General features: G+C 51.3%; 1 protein-coding gene across 1 annotated transcript; it reads right to left on the minus strand.

The window, feature by feature from the left end:
- Positions 1–4,970: 4,970 nt before the first annotated feature.
- Positions 4,971–8,684, minus strand: LOC309414615 (ciliary microtubule associated protein 1A-like; the record flags this gene model as incomplete). The annotated part of the gene is made up of 7 exons (XM_082011972.1): positions 4,971–5,063; positions 5,853–5,993; positions 6,425–6,546; positions 6,886–6,987; positions 7,215–7,415; positions 8,453–8,578; positions 8,666–8,684. 7 exons carry the CDS (start codon positions 8,682–8,684, stop codon positions 4,971–4,973), a joined length of 804 nt encoding a protein of 267 aa, XP_081868098.1.
- Positions 8,685–25,601: the final 16,917 nt, after the last annotated feature.

Consider the following 25,601-nt stretch of genomic DNA (forward strand, 5'->3'; position numbering starts at 1 on the left):
GTACTACTTCCTGTTCTTATTCCTGATCTTCCTGCTCCTCTTCTTCCTCCTCCTGCTGTTCTTCCTCCTCCACTTCCATCTCCTGTTCTTCCTCCTTCTGTATTTCCTCCTCCTCTTTGTCCTCCTCTGCCTGTTCTTCCTCCTTCTCTTCTTCCTCCTGTTCTTCCTTCTCCTCCTTTTCCTCCTCATCTCCTGATATTTTATATTTTCTTGTGGTTTAACCCCAGCCGGCAACTAAGCACCACGCAGCTGCTCTCTCACTCCTCCCCACCCCCTGGTGGGATAGGGAGGAGAACAAAAAAAGGTAAAACTCGTGGCTTGAGATAAAGACAGCAAGGGAAGAGACAGCAATAATAACAATAATAATAACAATAACAGTAATGATAAAGAATATACAAATTAAGTGATGCACAATACAGTTGCTCACCACCCGCTGACCGATGCCCAGCCGGTTCCCCAGCCACGGTCACCCTCCTCCTTCAACTCCCCCCAGTTTATATTCTGAGCATGACATCGTATGCTATGGAATATTTCCTTGGCCAGTCTGAGTCAGCTGCCCTGACTCAGCTTCTCATGCGCCTCCTCACTGGCAGAGCATGGGAAGCTGAGAAGTCACTGACTTAGTGTAAGCGCTACAACTCCTTAGCAACCACTAAAACATCAGCGTGTTCTCACCATTATTCTCATGCTAAATCCAAACACAGCACTCTGCCAGCTGCTGGGAGGAAAACCCAGCTGAAACCAGGGCAGCAGATATGCACAACGCAATAGCAGCTGCAAGATCCTCTGCATCTGCCATGGCCCCTGCATCGGTAATGCTATCTGCCACGGCATCTGAATCATGAATGGTATCTTTATCTGCAGTGATGTCCGCATCTGAAATGGCATCACAAATGCTATCTGCAGTGGTGCATGCAATGGTGTTTGAGTGTAAAGTGGTATCTGCAATGGCATCTGCTGTTAGCATTGGTTTCTGCATCCGCAGTGTTATCAGCAATGGCTTGTGCATCTGCAAAGGTATCTGCAGTGCTGTCTGCAATGGTATTTGCTTGTGCAGTGCCATCTTCAGTGGTGTTTGCATCTGCAATGGAATCTGCAGTGGTATCTGCATCTGCAGCAGTACCTTGAGGACGGACTTTTTAGCAGGGCCTGTTTGCGATAGGACAAGGGGTAGTGGTTTTAAACTAAAAGAGGGTAGATTTAGGCTAGATAGAAGGAAGAAATTTTTCACAATGAAGGTGGTGAAACATTGGCACAGGTTGCCCAGGGAGGTGGTAGATGCCCCATCCCTGGAAACACTCCAGGTCAGGTTGGATGGGGCTCTGAGCAACCTGATCTAGCTGAAGATGTCCCTGCTCATTGCAGGGGGGTTGGGCTAGACGACCTTTAAAGGTCCCTTGCAACCCAAAGATTCTACGATTCCATAATCTTCAATGGCATCTGCAGTGGTATCTTTGGTGGCACATTATATACGTTTTATTGGCATGTGTAGTGCAATCTGTATGTGCAATGGTCTCTGTGTGTGTAATGGCATCTGTAACTCCAGCTGTACCTGTATGGGCAACTGTACCTGTGTGTGTTTCGGTGTCTATATCTGTAGTTCTTTCTCTGCCTGTATCTCTGTGTGTAATTGTGTCTGTCTCTGCAATTGTACCTATGCCTGTCACACTCTTTGTATCCATGCAGGTACTTAATGCCTCTGTTGCCTCGGTCCTTAACAGTAAGGCCAGTTGTTCTCCAGGTACCCTGAGTTGGAAGACAGGGAAGGGCAGCAGAAGGAAGCCCCCATAATCCAAGGGGAAATGGTTAGAGACCTGTTGCACCACTTAGACACACCCAAGTCTAATGGGCTGGATGGGATTCACCCAAGGGTTCTGAGGGAGCTGGTGGCAGTGCTCACCACGCCACTTTCAATCATTTATCAGCACTGCTGGCTAACCGGGGAAATCCCAGTTGACTGGAGGTTAGCAAATGTGACGCCTATCTACAAGAAGGACCAGAAGGAGGATCTGGGGAACTGCAGGCCTGTCAGTCGGACCTCGGTGCCAGGGAAGATTATGGAGCAGATCACCTTGAGTGCCATCACACAGCACGTACAGGACAAGAAGGTGATCCAGGCCAGGCAGCATGGGTTTATGACAGGCAGGTCCTGCTTGACCGACCTGATCTCTTTCTATGACCAGGTGACCTGCCTAGTGGATGAGGGATAGGCTGTGGATGTTGTCTAGCTGGAGTTTAGTAAAGCCTTTGATGCCGTTTCCCACAGTATTCTCCCTGAGAAACTGGCTGCTTATGGCTTGGATGGGCATACTCTTTGCTGGGTAAAAAACTGGCTGGATGGCTGGGCCCGAAGAGTTGCGGTGAATGGAGTTAAGTGCAGCTGGTGGCCGGGGACAGGTGGTGTTCCCCAGGGCTCGGTTTTGGGGCCTGTTCTGTTTAGTATCTTTGACAATGATCTGGATGAGGGGATCGAGTGCACTCTCGGTAAGTTTGCAGAGGGCACAAAGTTGGGTGGGAGTGTTGATGTGCCTGAGAGTAGGAAGGTTCTGCAGAGGGATCTGGTCAGGCTGGAGTGGTGGGCCGAGGCCAACAGTGTAAGATTCAACAAGACAAAGTGCTGGGTCCTGCACTTGGGTCACAACAACCCCATGCAACGCTACAGGCATGGGGAAGAGCAGCTGGAAAGCTGCCTGGCAGAAAAGGACCTGCAGTGTTGGTTGAGAGCCAGCTGAATATGAGCCAGCCGTGTGCCCAGGTGGCCAAGAAGACCAATACCATCCTGGCTTGTATCAGAAATAGCGTGGCCAGCAGGAGCAGGGAAGTGATTGTACCCCTGTACTCAGCACTGGTGAGGCCGCACCTCAAATGCTGTCTTCAGTTTAGGGCCCCTCACTACAAGAAAGACACTGAGGTGCTGGAGCGTGTGCAGAGAAGTGCAACGAAGCTGGTGAGGGGTCTGGAGAACAAGTCTGAGAGAAGCGGCTGAAGTAAGTGTCGTTGTGTAGTCTGGAGAAAAGCAGGCTGTGGGGAGACCATAGCACTCTCTACAACCACAACCTGAAAGGGAATTGTAGCGTGGTGGGTTTCAGTCATTTTTCCCAAGTAAAAAGAGATAAGATGAGCGGAAATGGCCTCAAGATGTGCCAACAGATATTTAGATTGGATATTAGGAAAACTCTCTTGACCAAAAGGATGGTGAGGTATTGGTAGAGGCTACGCAACAAAGTGGTTGACTCACAATCCCTGGGGGTATTTAAACACGTGTAGATGTAGGACGTAGGGACATGGCTTTGTGGTGGACTTAAAAGTGTTAGATTTACAGACGGACTAAAGGACTGATATTCCACCAAACAAAATGATTCCATTATTTTATGATGATTGCCCTTTCAGATTGGGATTACTGGTGCTTTCTCCTTAACTGTCTGTAATTCGGGGACTTGCCTGTGGTATTTAGCCCATGGCAGGAGGTCCAACGCTTGGTGGCCCAGCAGCAGGCCTCTGAATCGCTAAGTCCACTTTCTTAGCATCCTCGGCTTTCATGGCTGTCGTAGCCGAGAAGGAGACCTAGGCAAGACCTGTAGATCCACCACGTGGAAGAAGGACATCGTTGGCTGTGCCTACTAAGCCAGCGTCCATGCCCATGGCAAGAGGTCATGCAGCCCCATGCCCCAAATAGGAATAGGCAGAGGCTTTTGCTGACGTTGGGCCAGGAGGTTTCCATCTTCCCTGATGTCAATCAGTTGTTCTTGCAAACTGGTCGGGAGGTGTTGCATTGTGATCGTCCTTAGGCGTGGGTTCAAGACCCGGTGAACCTCTGTGCCTGGGAGGTGATTTTCAAGAGGTCTGTATCCCACTGGTGCCTGAGGTCACCTGTTTTGTCAAATGCATTGAGTCCGGAGCCGACCGCTGACCAAGGAGCTAGCGTGGAGCTGGAAGAGGCTCTTGCCTCGGAGGGTCTGTGAGAGCTGCCCCGCCCTTTGATTCTCACTGCTGCACAGCTGCGCACTTGGAGGCAGCATTTGCAGTTGCTCCCCTCTGGCCAAGCGTAGGACCCGGTGGGCACTGCGCACTCTCCTCCTCCTGCTCCTGGCATTCCTCCAGGCTCTCGCTGCCTGCTTTTCCCAGCGGGTGCCTGTGTCCTGTCGGTGCGGTGTTTGCCGCCATTCGGCGTCAGCGCGTGGCTGGAGCAAAGGCTTCAATGCACAGACCACAAATCTCCCCTGCAGAGAGCAGGAGGTCACACGGGTGTGAAAGGCAAGCTTCCCTGCCGGAGCAGTCCTTAAAAATCAGGGGGAAATCTTTTTGGCGTCAAAAAGATTTTTTTACTTATCAAAAGAGGAGGACTATCCCCCCGCAAGGAACGGGGTAGAGGCCCCCTCACTGGAGGCTTTCAAGCTGCGGCTGGCCGGGTGCTAGATCATCACCTCTAGGCTTCCTTTGCCACGCAAGGCTGGACGAGATGACCTGCGTGGGCCCCTTCCAACCTGGGCTGTTGCACGATCCTATGATGATTGCCTTTTCAGGCTGGGATTACTGGTGCTTTCTCCTTAACTGTCTGTGTTTTGGGGACTCGCCTGTGGCAGGAGGTCCCGCAGAGCGGCTGTGTTTCTGGCCACCCCCTGGAGACAAGCCACCCGCGTGCACTGAAAAGGGGGGTGCCGAGCTGGGCTGTGTCCTTGGGGCCAAGGCGGTGCCTGCGGGACGCTCGGCCGTGGGGCGAGAGCGTGTAGGGCGGGGCGTGACTGCTTTCACGGGGCAGTGTTTAGCTCCGGTCAGGTGAAACGGTGCTGTCAGAGCCCTGTGCCTTGCTTACGCTGTCGATCTCAGTGCTCTCCCCTCGTCCTCATCTTGCAGTGTTCTGGCTGAGGCACAGACATGAAATGGAGAGAGCCAGTCGCCCTCACTCACGCGCAGCCCTCTCCCTGCAGCGGAAGGTGAACAGACCAGATCTTTGGGGGTAAGTTTTTTTATTAGACTCCTATCGGAGGGAGTAGAGGAGTTGTGTAGAGGGAATGTCGGAGTCCAAAAGTGGGCGCAGGTGCCTGGGGCTTGATCAGCGTCACCTGGAAGGGGAAAAGTGAGAAGGAAAAACGGTGAGGGTGGTGCCGCATTCTCAGGGAGCCTTGTCTTCAGTGAAGGCCGTCTATTGATGTTCGTGCATTTGGGGTTTGTCGTGCACTGCTGCGTGCACGCCTGGGCACTTTCAGCGAAGCCCCGCCTGTCCCGGTGGCAGGCTTGTTGGAAACCTCCTGTGTGATCAGGGCGTTTCTAATGGCGTGCTGCTGTTACTGGCTGGCATTTCTCCCCTTTTGGGGGAGGAATGGAAAGGCAAAAGAGAAAGAGTTTAGGGGTGGGTAAAATGCATCCCTCGAGTGGTTTTAGAAGGCCACTCAAAGAAAAGATCCTATGTTTGACGCAGGCGGAGTGACATTTGCAAGGTGGCGGCTGGAGCTGAGCTGGAACTGGACCTTGCTCCAAGTGCAGAGGTCTTGTAGCTCCAGCCAGACTTTGCCAGATGCCCCTGCCCTCCCAGCTGAGCCCCGAGTGCATGAGAAGGGTCCGCTCTTGGGCCTGCATGTCCCTTGTGCGGCGGTGTGTCCGGCTGAAGGCCTTGTGATGTGCGAGTGCGTATCAGCGCTGGATGGCTGAGCTAGTGGGGAGGCGATGTGAGATGTGTTCTTTGGCCTCCCTCTGCTCGGCTTTGGGCCAAGGCAAGGGAGCGGGCCTGCTGTCCTGCGGTTTGTCGCTGCAATAAGGTGGTCCTGAATTCTCCGAAGCCGCGTCGGAAGGGGGAGATGCTTAAGGGCTGGCTGTTGCAAAGCAGAGGAGGGGAGGCGGGCAGGCTGCCTTACCTTTCCCAGGCAGTAGTCTGCCGGCCCCGGCTTCACTGTTTTGTCGGCTCCGAGTCGACTGTTGGTTCCCATCGTGTACATGGGAGCCCTTTTCTTGTAGACGTCCAGCTCCACCTTGGGGAACGCAGCAGGACCGGGCGTCTGTAAAGAGAGGCGGGGAGGTGGCTCGATGCAAACGGCAAGCGTTGATTCTTGCCGGGTGCCCAGGCGGGCTGTGCTAGGTGAGCTGGCTGGCCAGAGAAGTGGCGTGAGAGGCGTGGAGCGATGGGAACATGGGCGCCTCCTGTTCCCCGGCAAAGAGGCAGGTTTCGCAGAGATGAAGGGAGATTCCCACTCGTGCCGGTGAGCTTTGCCCAACCACGAGGGTTAGTGTTGGAAAGCGAGGGACTGCAGGTGTCGGTGTCGCTGTTAGCAGCAGGAGAGCCAGGGGACCCGTGGCTTCTTGGGTGTTGCTGCTGCTGCAGGGAAGCGTGCGTTCCACGAGGCTGCAGCAGGCCGCGGAGCCCTACTGCCCTGAGGAGAGCAGCTGAGCTTCAGCTGCTGCCGTGAGAGGGCAGAGAAGCGTAGCTCACCTTGGAGAGGTCTTCAGCAAAGCCATTGTGCTTACTCTTCCCTTTCATGGAGTAGCACGGGCTGGCGTGGGTGTAGGCTGTGTTGGGTCCCACCAGCCTAGGCAGGGTGTAGGTGCCAGGACCTGCAAGGGCAATGGGAAGCGAGCGCGTGTGAGTCCTGCGGGGAGAGGAGCAACGCCTGGGTGGGAGAGAAGCAGCGTGCCAAGCCTGCTGCGAGGAGCAGGAAGGATGTCTTGCCCCTCGTCCCAGGGTCCCTGTCTTCTGTTGCACTTGGCACGTGTCGGCATCTCCAAACCAGAGTTGCCGTTTCTTCTGTGGGATGAGAGAAGTTGGTGCTCTGGGACGCCAAGCAAACCTTTCCTGCGGCGTCGACTTTTCCCGAGGCCTGTTGAAAAAGCTGTCCAGCACATTTTCCCTGGAGGACGTGCATGCTGCGAGTGCATTGCCCTGGGTTCCCTTACCTGGAGGTTGGTCAGTTTTGACGGCCTTGTGCCGGAAGGCCATGGACTGCGCCGGCGCGCTTTTGTAGAGGTGTTTGTTGGCCTTGTCGGTGGAGTAGTCGCCTAGGGCAGAGGAGGAGCAGAGAGAAGCAGTGAAACGGGGCTCCTGTCCTCGGGCCAAAAAGGGAAGGTCGGGAGGAGGTGCTCAGCCTCGTTTGTTTTCTGCCTGGAAACCTCTGAAGCCCTTTCAGGGCGTGAGCTGATGGCGTTGTAGCCTGGTAGCACAGGGCAAGAGGAAGGCGTGCGTGCTCGTCTTGCCCGAAGGAAGGGCTGGCCGAAACGGTACTCACTTGGTCCAGGGGTGATCTCGGTCTTTATCTTGGGAAGTCCGCAGATGTGCTGTGCTGGAGCCACGTACTTCCCGTTCCTGGTGATGGAGGGCTGGACGTAGTAGCGAGGACCCGGAGAGCAGCTGTCTGCGATGGGAGGTTTGGCCCCTGCAAACGTGTACGCAGGGGCTTTGCTTTTGGTGGGGCTGTGAGCCAGGTAGCCTAGGAAGAAAAGCCTGTGACAGGACACCTGCTTGCCACTGCGTATTTAAAGCTAGTTTCTAAGAGGAGTAGCTGGAGTTGCTGGCCTCAAGCAATTCCCTTCCACTGTTTCCTCCAGGAGCGATAGCAGCGGGTCATAGAGTGCCTTGTAGCGCAGCAGAGTGAATGTGTAGGCACAGGCGGTTTTGCAAACACGTTGCTAACTAATCTTGAAAAGAAAGTGGACCTCCAGCCAGCGGAGCTCTTGTAAGGAAAGCAGTAAAAAAAAAAAACAAAGGCCCGAAAACCAGACAAAAAGTCCACTGACGTCCAGCAACAACAGTGTAGGCGCTGTGCAATTAATCAGACTCTGCCCCAAACGCTCTTGTCATGATGTATTAACCCCCCAAAGAGCTGCGGAACTAAATTAGTGCAAAGGTAAAGATCGCTTCTGTGAGTTTGCTTTTCTGGAGCAGAAGAAGTAATGGAGGGGGGAGGAGAGGCCAAAGATGTAGGCGAGGGAGGAGGAGGAAAGAGGAGGAGGAGGTGGGAGCAACAAGTTCACAGCGAAGATACAAGACGAGCTTCGTCCTGCGCGTGCCTTTGCGCAGTGTCGCATGCGAGGGAAGTAGCCAGTGAGTCCTGCCTGTAGCTGTCTGCAGAGCGACCTCCCGGGATGCTAAATAGCAAGACGAATCCCGGCTTATCCCCAGCAGAGCCGAGGAGGGACGTTTCCAAACTCGAGGCGGGGGGCGGGGTGGTGCGCTTGTCCTGAACGTTGAACAGGCAAAGTGCAGAGCCTGTGTGTGGCAGCGGCGGTTGCACACCCAGGGCTTAGGGTGCGCCTAAGGCCACCTCTGCGCTCAGCAGAGTCAGGCAGCTCTTTTCTGGGGCTTTTCCATGAGCAGCGTGAGCCTTCCTCTGGCAGGCCTGTGTCCTTGCTGCAGCTGAGAGCATGGAGGCGTGGAGCAAAGGGGGACGGCGCTGTGGCTGCTTGTCCCCTGGAGGCAGTGGATGTGGTGCCCCCCTCCCGTGCCCCCTCGCGACGGTGGTTTTACCTGTTGTCCCGGGGATTGAGTACTTGGGTCCCGGGCTTGTGAACTGGGCCGTGATGAGGCCGCGTGGGCGATGAGGTCTCCAGGTGCCCACCCAGGCTCCATCCATGTTGGAGGCAGCTCCAAAGCCTACGGCAAGAGCAGGAGATTTGCTGAGGGGCTTCCCTGAGAGAGGCCCGGAGTGAAGCCCCCCCGGGAGGAGCAGCAACGCTTCACCTTTCTCGGCCTTGGCCATCGGACCGAGGGCGGATGAGCTTGTCGGCTGCTGCAGCTCTCGGTCGCAGAGTGCGGCGAGGGTGAGGGCAGGCAGCGATCGGTCAAGAGAGGTTGTGGTGCCAGCTGCCGGGTGGCCTTGGGGAGACGCCTTGGTTCGTCACAGAGACGCACTGTGATGTCATACGGGCTCCTGGTGCCTGTCATAGGTGCTGCTGCATCATGCGGCTGATGTGGAGCTGTGGTCTGCAAACATTTTTGATCACGAATCCCCACAAGAAAAAAAAATGGTTGAGCAGGCCGCCCCAGCAGATGTGATTTATTTGTCAGTTCTGGACATGTGCTGCTGTCTTCGTGTCCTCAGTACATTCTAAACCATGCACAAAGAGAGCAATGAAAGGGGGATGAGGAAGAAACGCAGGAAGGAGTGTTTCATTTTTAGCCTAGAACTGGTTGTTAGCGTTACCTAACTCCTCTTTGCTCTCATGGAGAAGAGCAATGGGCTCGAATATGCTTCGGTGTTTTTTTTTTTAAAAATCGTGGTATAAGGTGGTGGAATCTCAGCATAATGCTTGGTGGCCCAGCAGCAGGCCTCTGAATCGCTAAGTCCACTTTCTTAGCATCCTCGGCTTTCATGGCTGTCGTAGCCGAGAAGGAGACCTAGGCAAGACCTGTAGATCCACCACGTGGAAGAAGGACATCGTTGGCTGTGCCTACTAAGCCAGCGTCCATGCCCATGGCAAGAGGTCATGCAGCCCCATGCCCCAAATAGGAATAGGCAGAGGCTTTTGCTGACGTTGGGCCAGGAGGTTTCCATCTTCCCTGATGTGTAGATAGCTAGGGTCTGGCGGCCGGAAGATATCGCGCTGTACGGAAAGTTAGGGCCCCTCTCCTAAAAGCCAATAGAGTTTAATTTATGATGCAAGCAGACGGAAGTGAGGTTATAAACCTAAGCTATATAACGCTGTGTCACAAACTAATAAACGCCATTTGCCGTCTACCACATTGGTGTCAGCGAGCTGATGGCCCGAGCGGCCTGGGGTTGGTCGCCGTGCCGTTCCTGAACCAGGTCGCCACGCCTGCGAAGGCAACAAGTGGTGCCGAAACCCGGGAATCGTCGCCTGGACGGGTGAACGGCGGCCGGAGCGGCAGGACCAGCCCGGCGGGGAGGACGCTCCCGGACCAACAAGGAGGATGGAAGCCCTTGTGAAGGTCGTATCACAATTACATAAGCAGTGGGGTATTGATTGTAAACCCAAAGATTTTACTCTCGCAGTTGCGAGACTTTTGCAAATTGGGGCCATTGCCCAGCCGGTGGATATTCTCCACCCTGAAGTGTGGGATAAATGCACTAAAGCGTTAGCCGAAGAGACGATGTCCTCGGGTCGTGGGAAAAACCTTAAGTCGTGGGGGAAAGTCGTACAAGCCCTGCAGAAGGCTATACAAGAACAGGACACCTGGAGGGCGGCAAAGAACTGTTTGTTGGTCACCCCGAAATTGGGAGTCGGGGCAGCCACGCAGACTTTGCACTCCCCAGACGATGACGATTCTAGTGAGCCTAAAGATCTGCAAAAGGGCGACACGTCCCCTCAATTCCCGAACCCCGATCCACTTACGGACGGACAGAAACGAGCTAAATTCTTCTGGGGTAAGCTAGCCGAGGAGGCCAGGGGCGCCGCGGAGAAATCAGAGTCTGAGGAAGTCTGGGCTACACCACCGCCCTATACGCCCCAAGATGGCGCCGAGCAAGAAGGCGAAGGGCGGGGCGAGGATGCCCTTAGTGGGAACAGGGAGGAAGCGTTAGCGTTAACAAGCGCACACAAACGTGAAGGGGACGAGAACGTGAAAAAGAAAGGTGATGAGAGTGACCGGGAAGGGGACGAGAACGAGAAAAAGAGAGGTGATGAGGGTGACCGGGAAGGCGAGGAGATCGCGAGCGAAGGGCGGAAAGCCAATCAGAGCGGCCATCCGAAAAAATGCGCTGATAAGACAAACACCCCGCCGAGCAGAGGGCGGGACGAATCGAGAGGGCGAGAACGACCCGCCCGCAAGGGAAGCGGGCGGGACGAGCCAGGAGGGCGAGAACGGCCCGCCCGCAAGGGAAGCGGGCGGGACGAGCCAGGAGGGCGAGAACGGACCGCCCGCAAGGGAAGCGGGCGGGACGAGCCAGGAGGGCGGGAACGGCCCGCCCGCAAGGGAAGCGGGCGGGGCCGGAGCCAAACAAAAAGGTACTGCAAACCGGAAGTAACCAGTCAGTCGAGTTCCGACTCTGGATCAGACACTAGCTGGGACGAGTGGCTCACAACCGATTCAAACTCAGAGAAGGAGGAAACAGAGATAAATAAAATCAAGAGCCAAAATATTCCCATCCAAATTAAAGCGGAACCGCGAAGGGGAGAAATCCCTCTCACGGACTGGAGAAAAATAAAAATTGCGTGTGCCGACTGGGCCCCATCGGCTGCGCTAGCGTTCCCGGTCCGGGTGACAGATGGGGGACAGAGGGTCCACTCACCAATAAACCCTAAAGATATACAAGCGATTGTTAAGGCAATTGCGGATAAAGGGCTTAATTCTGCCATGGTCTCTACCCTCATAGATGGTGTCTTTGGGGGAGACGATATGCTCCCGTTCGATATAAAACAGACTTGTAGAATGATCTTCGACGGGGCAGGGATGATTGTTTTTAAACAAGAATGGGAGGACAACTGTGCGAAACAACTAGCCCGAATAACCGGGGCGGATCACCCGCTACATGGCTCCAGCCTGCAGCGGCTGATGGGCACAGATCCAACAATGATTACCCCCCAGGCGCAGGCCCAGGGCCTGCGGGCTCATGAAGTAATGACAACTACTCGTGCAGCCAGAGAAGCTATTCGCACAGCCTCTAGAGTTATTGTCAAGCCATCGCCATGGTCCACAATAAAACAAAATGAAAATGAGAGCTTTACGCAATTCGTGGATCGCCTCCAGGCAGCGGTCGACTCCTCGACCCTGCCCGCGGATGCGAAGGGCCCGGTTGTTGCAGATTGCTTACGTCAGCAGTGCAATTCGACAACCAAGGAAATCCTACGGTCACTGCCAGTGGGGTCGAGCATTGCGGACATGATTAAGCATGTTACGAAGGAAGAGCATCTAGCCCCGATCCAGGTGGCTGTTCGTACCGCAATAGCTAATGTGATGACATGTTTTAAATGTGGCCAGGCGGGACACGTTGTAGCAAACTGCCCTCGGTCGGGGGTTGCACCAACAGCGCTTCCCCCATGCCAGAACCGACCCAGAGGACCGTGTTGGGCCTGCAGAAAGAAAGGACATTTTGCTAGAGAATGTAGATCTAAAACTCAGGGAAACGGGAAGGGGAGAGGACGCCTGGGCCGCGCACAACCCTCTCCCACTTGGGACACCAGGCGGCCCAACTACGCCAACCCCAGGTGGGGCGAAGCGCTCCCGAACCCGCTACCCCCTCGAGAAGCGACCAACTTTACGGTTCAACCGACGATTCAGTCAAACCTGTCCCTACCTCAGGGACAGCAAGGACCACCCTCTGGGGGCGAGACACCAGGGTGGCCCTGGCAGTAAAGTGCGATAACCCGCCAGTGGTGTGGGGGACCTGTTCCCTCTATAATACCTTAAATGACACCACCATTAGTGTCCCCTTTTTAATCGATACTGGAGCAGATGTTACAGTTATCCCTGAGACGAACTGGCCCCCACATTGGAAATTGGAAGACGCCCCCATGGTGGGCGGAGTCGGGGGATTAACCCGAGCTCGAAAGAGTGTTCAATTAGTAGCAATTATGCTTCACACTGAAAAAGGGCCGGAGAAAACCATTGCCCTCTTCCCATATGTCATGTCAGGAGTCCCACCCCTGTTGGGAAGGGACGCCCTAACCCTATTAAAAGCCAGGGTGACAAATTTACCGTAAGGGCCACTGCCGCATACCCACTCCTACCAATTAGACTGACGTGGAAATCGTCCGACCCAGTGTGGGTCGAGCAGTGGCCCCTGTCAAAGCCTCGAATGGACGCTCTTCTTGAGCTAGTTGACCGCGAACTACAACAAGGTCATATAGAGCCTTCCACTAGCCCATGGAACACCCCAGTTTTTGTAATACCCAAACGAACAGGCGAGGGGTTTCGCCTCCTCCATGACCTGCGTGAAGTAAATAAAAGAATCCAACCAATGGGCCCCGTCCAAACGCTGTTACCCATGAACTCTATGATACCGAAAGGACAACCTTGTGCCGTCCTTGATATTAAAGACTGTTTCTTTTCGATACCCCTACATGAAGAAGACAAAGAGCGGTTTGCTTTTTCTGTCGTGTTCCCAAACAGCCACCGCCCCAACCTACGCTTCCAGTGGAAAGTGCTGCCTCAGGGAATGATCAACTCGCCTACCATCTGCCAAATTACAGTGGATCGGGCGTTGACACCGATTCGGCGTAGTGACCCGACCGCGACTATCATCCAGTATATGGACGATATCTTGATCGCCGCACCGTCAGGAAGTCAGGTGGACCAACTAGTATCAACAGTTTCGGAAACCTTAAAAACAAATGGGTTCGAGATCGCGAGTGCGAAAGTTAAAAGAGGACCATGTGTGAGCTTTTTGGGAGTGGAGATCACAAGTTCCTACGTAACCCCACCCCAAATAAAGATCCGTCGAAACATCAAAACGCTCCATGATATGCAGCAGTTAGTGGGGTCCTTACAATGGCTCCGCAACATTGTCCTGATCCCTCCCGAGATCATGGCCCCCCTGTATGACCTTCTGAAGGGAAAGAACCCGTGGGAACAAAAAACTCTGACGATGGAAGCGATAGACTCTCTTGACTTTATCGAGCAACAGGTATCGTCAAGCGCGCTCACCAGGTGGGACCCAGATATACCACTCGATCTGTATGTACATTTCACGGAGGGAGGGGGAGTAGGGGCACTAGCCCAGGGACCTCCTGAAAAAGCTCAACCAATACAATGGATAGTCCTGGGAAAACCGTCACGTGCATTCTCTCCGGGAGTCGAGTGCCTCGGTAGCCTCATTATGAAAGGCAGAAAACTCGCCCTAAGACACCTAGGCATCGAACCCGCCAGGATATACCTACCCTTCCGCAAACAGCTCCCAACGCTATCTGTGGCAATGTCAGAGTATCTAGCTATAGCTCTCGTCGGATTTGGCGGAGAAGTCCGGTATGCTACAAAACCCCCCTGGGCTCAAATGCTGGCAATTGTCAACATCGACCTCCCAAGGAAGATCATGGATCGGCCCCAACAGGGACCAACGGTCTTCACAGACGCATCCTCAGCGACCTCAACCGCAGCAGCAGTATGGCAATCAGGAGGAGAATGGCACTGTATTAAAACGACCGATCGTGCGCTTTCAGTCCAGCAGCTAGAAGCGATGGCTGTAGTACTAGCGTGCGGACTGTTCCCAATGGAACACCTCAACATAGTGACCGATTCGATGTTTGTGGCTAAGCTTTGCCTAGCCATGTCAGGACCCGGCGTGTCAACATCCACAACAGCTATCATGCTGGAAGAAGCACTTTTTTCCAGAAAGGGCACCATATCAGTCATCCACATCAACAGCCATGACCCAATCAAAGGGTTTTTCCAAACCGGCAATGACAAAGCAGACGCTGCTGCAAAAGGGGTGTGGACGCTAAGAGATGCCCGCCAGCTACACGAGTCTCTCCACATCGGAGCTAAAGCGCTAGCAAAGAAATGCGGGATCTCAGTCACTGATGCGAAACACATAGTAGCCACGTGTCCCCATTGCCAGAAAGCACCACTGTGGTCCAGTGGAGTCAACCCCAGAGGCCTTAAGGCCTCCGAAGTGTGGCAGACGGATTTTACGCTCTGTCAGTTGCTGAAACCTCGAGCGTGGCTAGCAGTAACCGTAGATACATATAGCGGAATGATCGTAGCCACACAACACCTCAAAACCGACTCCAAAGCGACCATCCAACATTGGTTGACAGTCATGGCGTGGCTTGGCATCCCTAATCAGATCAAAACAGACAACGGCCCGAACTTCGCCTCCAAATCAGTCCAGACATTTGCTTTGAAATGGGGTATCACCTTAACACACGGTATTCCATATAACAGCACAGGTCAAGCTATAGTCGAACGAGCAAATCAAACTCTGAAATCTAAATTAGAGGTGTTAGCAAAAACAGAAGGTTTTGCCAACGCCATTCCCCCGGGAGACCAAGCACGCCTGCTAGCGACCGCTCTTTTAGCACTAAATCAATTCCCCAGGGGAGGAGAGGTGAATAGCCCCACCCAAAAACATTGGGCTGCTCAAGCACTAGAAGAAGGCCCATTAGTTATAATCAAAAATGAGCTGGGAGAATGGGAACAAGGGTGGAGGCTAGTCCTTACAGGGCGAGGGTATGCTGCAGTTAAAAAAGATGGGAAAGTTAAGTGGTGTCCGCTTAAGTCTATTAAACCGGACCTTCAGAATAAAGCTAATGAAAACTGTGAGTTTTTGTCCACAGGATCGGATTATCGGACGTCCTTGTAACCCGTACACCCTGGTGGCGAGAGAGGACGACAAGCCGACAAGCATCCTGTCCGCACCTGGGAGCTCCACTCTGGTGGAATCCAGACAGCAGCGACCTAACCTCCAAAGGGGGAGGCTACGATGTCTTTGTGTGATCTTGATTTTAGGGCTCGTCACTATAGGGCAAGCAGTATCAGAACACCATCCCCATCGGCCATTTAAATGGTCCCTCCTTCGATTTGATGATCAACAAGTTATCGCAACCCAAATTACATCAGATGCGCCAAGTTTTAATGCCTCTCTGTGTCAGCTTGTCCCGAGAGACCGATGCTGGAGATACCTAGGATTTTATATGTGTCCCAGCTCGAACCCGGGGAAGAGTTATTGCAACTACCCTAACCAATATTACTGTAGCTACTGGGGATGTGAGACCATAGCCCCTGCTTGGATACCGGGTAGTGGTAGAGACAAATACCTAAAAGTCCAGTGGGGTCCATATAAGTGCATTCCACCACAAGCATGGCGAGGGCGTGGAAATTGTCAGTATCTCTTCTTAAATGTTACTGAGCCCCAAGAAGACAGTTGGTTACTTGGGAAAATGTGGGGGATAAGGTACACAGAACCAGGGACAGACAAAGGTGGTTTAATCCTCATAAAAAAGGAGATTATCCCGAATGATCCACTACCAGTAGGCCCCAACCGAGCAATCGGGCCTAACCCGGTTCTTATCCCGAAAATCACACCATCACCACATAATATTGTAGCTAGTACCAAAGTTACCGCACCCAGAGCAACACACACCACCGAAACTCCCAATCAAAATTCTCTCTGGAAAATGATGCAAGCTAGCTATCAACTACTGAACAAAACTAACCCAAATCTTACGGAGCATTGTTGGCTGTGCTACGGAATAAGACCACCCTTTTATGAGGCTGTAGGAGTAAGTGACATACCCAGACGAGTAAATGGCTCAAATCCAGCCCAGTGTATATGGGACACAGAAAAGCAAGGAATTACATTAGCGCGGGTGGTGGGAAGTGGCGTGTGCGTAGGTAAAGTCCCAAAGCACAAAAAACAACTATGTGCTAGCGAGACACAAGATAAAACCCCTGCAAAATGGTTAATACCGACCAGCAATACCAAGTGGGTGTGTTCCACTATGGGAGTTACACCTTGTCTATCGTTGGAAAAATTTGATAAATCCTCAGAATATTGTGTCCAGGTAACTATAGTCCCCAAAATCTTTTACCATACTGAAGACTTTGTCTACGACTCACAGATTACCCCGGAACATCACCTGTCAAAACGAGAACCCCTTACAGCACTAACAATAGCTACTTTAATGATTGTAGGAGGTGCGGGAATAGGTACAGGAGTAGCATCCTTGGTGCAACAGAACAAAGAACTTAGCGCCCTGAGAGTGGCAGTAGATGAGGACCTGGCTAGAATCGAACAATCAATAAGTGCATTAGAACAATCAATTAGATCACTATCTGAGGTAGTGTTGCAAAATCGAAGAGGGTTAGACTTGATGTTCTTGCAACAAGGGGGAGTGTGCGCTGCACTAAGGGAAGAATGTTGCGTATATGCGGACCACACCGGAATAGTGAGGGACACTATGACCAAATTACGAGAGGGATTAGAGAAACGAAAAAGGGAACGAGAGGCACAACAAGATTGGCTCACATCGTGGTTTAACCATTCACCATGGCTGACCACTCTGATATCTACCTTGACAGGGCCGATCGTAATTATCATGATAGCATTGATCTTTGGACCCTGTATATTGAACAGACTCGCATCGTTTGTTAAGAGCCGACTAGAGAAGGTCAACATCATGTTGATAGAACGCCAACAGCTGCTTTAAGAATGTTCTTGTTCAAAATTTCCTTTAACTATCCCCAGTTATACCCTGTTGCTCCCAGATGCCCCCCAGTCACATCTCGACGTGCCTTGTGTTTTCTATTCAAGTTCGTAATATATATATATTTTTTTTTAACATTATTATAACGCACTGACTAAGAGTAGGATGCATTTAGTACGTTTCCTATCCAAGGTTATGAGATATATATCCTTTAAGATTGCTATATTTTAACCAATTTAACTTATTAATTAAATAGTAATTTAATTACTGTTAATATTAATTAATATAATTAATAATTTATTTATTATTATAAATTAATAAATTAATTTAATTAATTTAATTACGCATAGGGAGGGGGGAAATGTAGATAGCTAGGGTCTGGCGGCCGGAAGATATCGCGCTGTACGGAAAGTTAGGGCCCCTCTCCTAAAAGCCAATAGAGTTTAATTTATGATGCAAGCAGACGGAAGTGAGGTTATAAACCTAAGCTATATAACGCTGTGTCACAAACTAATAAACGCCATTTGCCGTCTACCACATTGGTGTCAGCGAGCTGATGGCCCGAGCGGCCTGGGGTTGGTCGCCGTGCCGTTCCTGAACCAGGTCGCCACGCCTGCGAAGGCAACACTGATGTCAATCAGTTGTTCTTGCAAACTGGTCGGGAGGTGTTGCATTGTGATCGTCCTTAGGTGTGGGCCTGTGAGCTCTGTGGATATCTGCTCCACTATGGGCTGCAGAGGGACAGCCTGCCTCACCATGGTCTTCACCACCGGCTGCAGGGGAATCTCTGCTCCGGTGCCTGGAGCACCTTCTCCCCCTTATCCCTCACTGACCTTGACGTCTTCAAAGTTGTTTTCACATATTCTCACTCCTCTCTCCAGCTGCAAATGATGCGTGCCTTTTTTTTCCCCCTTATTATATATGTTATCACGGAATCACTAACACCTTTGCTGACTGGCTTGGCCTTGGCCAGCGGTGGGTCCATCTTAGAGCTGGCTGGCACTGGCTCCATCGGACACAGGGGAGGCTTCTAGCAACTTCTCACAGAAGCCACCCCTGCAACTCCCAAGCGCTACCAAAGCCTTGCCACGCAAATCCAGTACACTGGAGTCCAGACAGACACACATTTTGGGAAAGGCCCTTCTCGCAGGCCCTCTCCCCGCAGGCCCAGTGTCCCAGCTGGCTGAGCAGGGGCTGCGGGGGTCAGCGGGCGCAGGGCGTCTCTGTGAGGAGAGGCCCGGCCTGCCCCTGCTGCCCGGCAACAGCCACGCCATTGGCCACGGCTGAGCGAATCAGGGGAGTCAGTGTTGGCCTGTCACAGCCAGACTGGGAGGGGGGCTGAGGGGCCTGAGGAGAAATGGATGAGAGATGGGCTGGGGGCAGCCGGGGCGAGGGGGGACCAGGGATGGGGATGAGGATAGGGATGGGGATAGGGATAGGGATAGGGATAGGGGTAGGGGTAGGGATAGGCATGGGGATTCGGATCGGGATAGGGATGTGGATGGGGCTGGGGATCGGGATAGGGATGGGAATGGGGATGGGGATAAAAATGCGGATGGGGATAGGGATAGGAGCAATCCCAAGCCAGGCCCAGGGATGTTGCTGGTTCAGGAGCCCGTATCTCCCAGCATGGATCGGCCGCGGGAGTACCTGGAGACCTCTACCGCCCACAGGTCCCACCATGGCCCCGTTCACCAGCCCTGGGCCCATGTGCTCAGCCCCAGGGACAAGGCCACAACCTGGGTCAGAGCAGTTCCCGCTGGTTCCTTTACTGTTGCCAGTCCCCAGGCTGCCCTGAGGTGGTGTGTAGGTGTCTGAGCTGGGATGAAATGGAAAAGACTGGGAAACCATTCATCGAGAGGAGGCGATGGAAAAGCTACAGTGCGTGTGGCACCAGGGATGAGCTGACACACTCAGTTTTGTGTCTGGATCAGTGCTGTACCTGCACATGGACTCACCCGTTGAACCTGGTGGTGATTTTCACACAGTGCCTGTGTGGTGATTTTCAAGAGGTCTGTGTCCCACTGGTGCATGAGTGTGCTGGTGCATTCGCCCCTTGCCCCCAACCTCACCTTGCACTTGGGCCACTCTACAACCTCAAAAATTCAGTTGCCTGGCAAGCCTTGGCCATTGAACAAAGAGTTTGGCGGTTGAGCGCCCCTCAACCATACCATGCCCTCTTGTGGAGCTGAGGTGGAGAACGGCATTGTTTTTTTGTATCAGGAAGGCAGATGCCTGACCAGGGTGAGGAAGAAGAACAGGACTAACTAATTAGGTCCTGACAACCCTGGAACAACCGGTACCAGTGCTACTGGAGACTTGAGAAATCCCCTGTCTGGGTTGTGCTCTCCGGGACCACAGCGGGCTGCGACCAGCACCTCTGAGTGGGACGCCTCTCTGAGCTCGTGAACTTAAGAGTTCATGATAAGTTCGGAGGACTTGCTGCTGAAGGCTGGCATGGGACAGGGGCTATTGGAGAAGACATGTACCTGGATTTTCTCTCATTGTCCATCCACTGTAGTCACTTCTATGGATTTCTCCTGCATCATAAAAAGGGGTAACCTGTTCGGCCTTCCCCACCGAAACTTTTTCCTTCTTTTCTTTTACAGGAGAAACTTAATCTACTTTGATGACAGCAACAACAGCGTGCTCTCTCCCCAGCCTTGCTTTACCTCTTAATGGGGATAGGCATGATCCCTCAGATTTGGGCACTAAATCTTTGGGACCATTGTTTCAGGGTGGTTTCGAGGGTTCCCGAAAAGGGTAGACACATATCTACAGACTACAAGGAAAAAGCAGGAAGCGTTTTATTAACTACAAGCATGTGTTACACTAAGGGTGTTGTGCAAAGCGACCGACCCGAGGCCTGTGAGGAAGATGGGCCATCTGTACATTTTTGTGTCATCTGGCACCGCGCGCTCAGCCCAGCAGTCGGTAGGTGACAGCTTTACGTGGGCGTCCCCACGGAGGCAACGGCGGCCTTGCTGTCCACTGGCCCACTGCTCTTTGGGAAATCCCGGTATTTATACATTTGCAGAGGAGCAGGTTTCGACACACGTGACCAGCGAGTGCCGAAACACGCCTCTGTTGCTGACTCTCAGCATAGGAAGCCTATGGCATATGCGCCCGCTGGTCGGGCATGCTGCACGCACCATAGCCATCCCGTCTATTGGTTTGTAGACTTTGTGTACTGTTAATCCAGCAGTCACGTATCAATCATGCTTAAGCCAATAGCAGGATTTTGCAAGGATTCCTCCCTCCACATCCTCCCCCAGTACTGTTCAACTTTCTTATCTCTGTGGGAAACCATCTGGTTTCTTTCACCCAGCCTGTTACCTACTTCTCACCCAGCTATCTGTTTTCTCACTGTGCTAACTGCGGTGTTCTCACAGACCGAAAGTCCATCTTTTAACCCCTCCGCTGTGGTTTTCTCGGCTATCTACTTCTTACCCAGTGTCCAACCACGGACCAAAATTCCCCCTTTCAACCCCTCCGTATACAGACCATGCATTACTAGATTATACTGAAAGTGTTAAAATCTGACCGACAAAGCAAACCTCAACCTTGCTACTGTAGTCATGCATGGAAACGAGGCATATCTAAACATATGCTGGAGATGGGAGACACTGTATAATCAGAATATCGAAACCTCCCACAACAACAGTAACATTTTTCAAATATTACCACTTCAAGCCACACCAGGGGAAGAAAGAAAAATAGGGTGTCGTGCAATCCGTGAATCGACCTAGAGAAATCTAACCAAAATTAAAATATACTATACTGATTTTTCTAAACCAAAAGGCAATGAGAAATCTTGTTATAAGACACCAGAACCAGATTGCTGGTACGATTTCACTTTCACACAACGTGTCATTGCACTCTGCCTCTGGGGTAATTGTGATGCAGAACTATTGTTTGATTTCATGATAACTGAGCACGAAATGTGGAATTCATGTATGACGAGGTGGCCATGGACTGATGCATGCATGCTTTTTGACATCCCTACCCCTAATCTAAAGTTATCGACAGTAGTACTGCACAACAGTGTCACCTTCCATAGACAAGAATGGGTCATTAAAGATGAAAAGGAAGATCAACGAATTCCGTCTTTAAAGGGAACCAAAAGAGACACCATTTCGATAGGATGCTGAATTGAAAACCACGCTACATGCATGACATCAACTTTGCACATTATCGTAAACTATGTTGAGGGAAAACAACACAGGCATGACTGTCCTTTCAAACACGCATGCTAGTGTACTTTTACTACACCACATTCAGCACCCATAACGTGCCTTTGGACAGACCCGGAGTCTCGCTCCAGTCTAGGCCTTCAATTCACGACTGATGTTGAACAGTCATATTCACCTACTCAGCCTCCTATCAAACTGTCTCCTCACATTTATAGCACTAGTCCCTACCTAATCAAAAACATAGGGCAACAGCAAGAGCTATTCGACCCGTCGTGGTCTCTCAGACAAATAGAACTGTCAGTGCAGGTTGATATCTCCGCAACTAAACCTACCTGCTCAACAGTCATGAATACATCTTACACAGGATGGTTTGCATGGTTGCGTGGACGAACCCTCACCTCTCCAAAATGATCAAGGAGGGAGGTGACTGGTATCGTCAGAACAGGACTGGCAGTATTGAATAGCACAGATGCTGAAGTCATAGTGAACAACTTAACTGTGACTACCCATGACCTAAACAAATTAGAACACCCATTTACAATCACCTTTATTGGCATTAGGAGCAAATCAATGGCTCCTATCAATCGTTCTACCTCATTGGGAATAAATGGAAGAAAACAATCATCAGTTAATTATAAATTCCCTTGGAGCCACTCAGAGCAACACCTCTCTTGCCTTGAGTTGTATCTGAGAACTAATGGATGGAGTCTGTAGTAGGAGCTATTTATTAGAGAAGGAGACGGAGGAACCTTACCCGCTGAAATTCGAAAGTAATCTGGGATAATGAAACCAAATTTGAAACGGAATTCCCATCTTGGTGGCATCTAATTAATTTCAGCTATGACTCCAGCGACAGTAAAGCCACAGCTTTTGTTTTGACAATACGCAATGCTTTGGTATACACCATATACCCAATCATTGCGTTGGAAATCATCATGGAACTGTACTCTATCCGTTAGGGCATAGGATATGGGCCCAACAAAATGGAAACAAATGGCAAACTGTTGATGTTGATGCATGTGTGGTCGGGGAACAACAGGGATTTATCTGTGAAAGTAATGCCATCAAGGCTCAAGACATTTGTCTTGATACTGGGAAAAATGTTTGTCATTTCGAAGTACACGCCAGTGAAACCCCTGAAAACTGTGCTAGTGTATGTTGTAAATGGATGTGCTTGTGTAAGAACCCTTTGTGATTCTATATTTGCAGACGACACCACTGTGAAGACAAGCAGCCACTCAAATATTTGTGTTTGCATCTTTACCAAAATTATGGGATGCGACTTTAATTTTTCAGCTCCTGTCACATCAGTTGCTACAGTCTGACTATATATCGTGTCAGGACTTGCTGCCTAGCCGTGTTGGGATGAATCTCACATTGGTGAGAAACGGTTACAACATGATGACCTGAGCCAACTGCTAGAACGCATCTGAAACAATGGACACAACACTCTGATCACTGTTCACTACGATGCAGCAGCAGTACACTGTGTCTTGGAAAGAGTGAAGAAAGAAGGGGAACATCAGTGGTGGGACACTTTATTTGCATGGCCTCCAACAGCAACGGAATTCTGAACCGGATCCCATCGTAATTCCATTGACTCTTGTTATACTATGTTTATTTTCAAACATTGTTCTATACATCATAACTTGGCGAATGGCACACCAAGTTATGTTAGCGCAAAAACCCGCTCGCGTATATAACATTGTTTAACCCCATCTACTGAAATCTTTATTGCTTACAAAGGTTAATCTAACACAAAAATCTCCCCTTAAATTAAAATTGGACTATAATATTACTCTGCTTATAGGCACAGAGGCAAGAGGCGACCACACCGCCACTCTGTGAGGAGGGGATGGATTGACTTTAGTCACGGGGTGGATTGTGGTGGTGCATTCCCCCCCGCAACCTCGCCTTGCACCTGGGCCACTATACAACCTGAGAAATTCAGTTGCCTGGCAAGCCTTGGCCATTGAACAAAGAGTTTGGTGGTTGAGGCGGAGAATGGCATTGTTCTTTTGTATCAGGAAGGCAGATGCCTGACCAGGGTGAGGAAGAAGAACAGGACTAACTAATTAGGTCCTGACAACCCTGGAACGACCGGTACCAGTGCTACTGGAGACTTGAGAAATCCCCTGTCTGGGTTGTGGCCAGGATGGAAATTCACTGATGCCTGAAGTCAATCATCTCCCGACCCTATAAACAGTGGTCCCAAGTGAGGCCCTTTGAGCTCTCCGGGACCACAGCGGGCTGCGACCAGCACCTCTGAGTGGGACGCCTCTCTGAGCTCATGAACCTAAGAGTTCATGGTAAGTTTGGAGGACTCTTGCCAAAGACTGGCATGGGGCCGGGGCTGAAACCCCTACTCCTTGAGGCTCAACCCTTGCCCGCTGAGAAATGCAAAAACATTCAACGTGAGTATTTCACTGGACTCGAGGGGAGTTTCTAACAGGTACCTTTGTATCTCTCTTGTTCGCTCTCTCTTTTCTTTGTATCTCTTTCTATGTCTCTATCACTATCTCTGCGCCTCAGTGTCTGTGTGTGCATGCGTAATTAGAGAATCTCAGTAAGTTTTCAGTTGTGACATTGCTAAGCTTTATTAGGAAATTGACACACTAACTGGAGTCTATTTCCCTGACTCTGTGGATATCATTCCTCCCGATCTATGCATAAATCATTCCAGCCTCATTGTACTTTGGTTTCTCTTTGTATCCTTTTTCCATGTTGAATAAGTAATAGAGTGGTCCTCGCCATCAAATTCTGTTAAGTTGCGCTTTTTCCAAATTTATGTTAAAATCATTTGATTCCTAATATATTTGTTGATGATCCTTTAAGAGGCCTAAACCGCTCATTCACGACAAATTGGCGTAGTTGGCCGGATGGCAAGTAGTATCACTGATTACTTGCAAAAGCATGGAATAAGTCCAAGTCCCATATTCTCAGAAGAATGGGCACGTGAGAACTGGCATAATTAGGAAGCCGTGGAAAAACAGTTGAAGGACTCCGGAGGTCACCTAAAAGATGGAAAAGGGATTATTTGCTTGGTGGATTGCAGGTAGGGCAGCAATTCCACCCTAAGTAAAATGGAACAATTGCAGTTGCCCCAATCTTGAAAAGAATTACCACAGATAATGGGTACTCTAGGATATTGGAGAAGACATGTACCTGGATTTTCTCTCATTGCCTGACCCCTGTAGTCACTTTTATGGATTTCTCCTGCACCATAAGTAACGGGGTAACCCGTTCAGCCCTTCCCACCAAAACTTTTATTTTACTGGAGAAACTTAAACTTCTTTGATGGCAGCAACGACAGCATGCTCTCTACCCAGCCTTGCTTTCCCTCTTAATGGAGACGAGCATGATCCCTCAGATTTGGACACTAAATTTTTGGGACCATGCATTACTAGATTATACAGGAAGTGTTAAAATCTGACCAAGAGACAAGGCAAACCTCAACCTTGCTACTGTAGTCATGCATGGAAACGAGGCATATCTAAACAGTGATTGGAGATGGGAGACACTGGATAATCAGAATATTGAAACAGGTACTTTTTCCATGTTGAGTAAGTGATAGAGTGGACCTTGCCATCGAAATCTGTTAAGGTGCACGTCTTCTAAATGTATATTAAAATCATTTCCTTTCTACTATCTTTGCTGGTGATTATATACATGTCCTAAACCACTAATTCATGACAACTAATCCTTAAAAATCAGGGGGAAATCTTTTTGGCGTCACTACTTATCAAGAGAGGAGGACTATCCCCCCGCAAGGAACGGGGTAGAGGCCCCCTCACTGGAGGCTTTCAAGCTGCGGCTGGCCGGGTGCTAGATCATCACCTCTAGGCTTCCTTTGCCACGCAAGGCTGGACGAGATGACCTGCGTGGGCCCCTTCCAACCTGGGCTGTTGCACGACCCTATGATGATTGCCTTTTCAGGCTGGGATTACTGGTGCTTTCTCCTTAACTGTCTGTGTTTTGGGGACTCGCCTGTGGCAGGAGGTCCCGCAGAGCGGCTGTGTTTCTGGCCACCCCCTGGAGACAAGCCACCCGCGTGCACTGAAAAGGGGGGTGCCGAGCTGGGCTGTGTCCTTGGGGCCAAGGTGGTGCCTGCGGGACGCTCGGCCGTGGGGCGAGAGCGTGTAGGGCGGGGCGTGACTGCTTTCACGGGGCAGTGTTTAGCTCCGGTCAGGTGAAACGGTGCTGTCAGAGCCCTGTGCCTTGCTTACGCTGTCGATCTCAGTGCTCTCCCCTCGTCCTCATCTTGCAGTGTTCTGGCTGAGGCACAGACATGAAATGGAGAGAGCCAGTCGCCCTCACTCACGCGCAGCCCTCTCCCTGCAGCGGAAGGTGAACAGACCAGATCTTTGGGGGTAAGTTTTTTTA

This window comes from Phaethon aethereus (genome assembly GCF_964289735.1).
Source record: "Phaethon aethereus genome assembly, chromosome: 30".
NCBI classification, from domain to species: Eukaryota; Metazoa; Chordata; class Aves; order Phaethontiformes; family Phaethontidae; genus Phaethon; species Phaethon aethereus.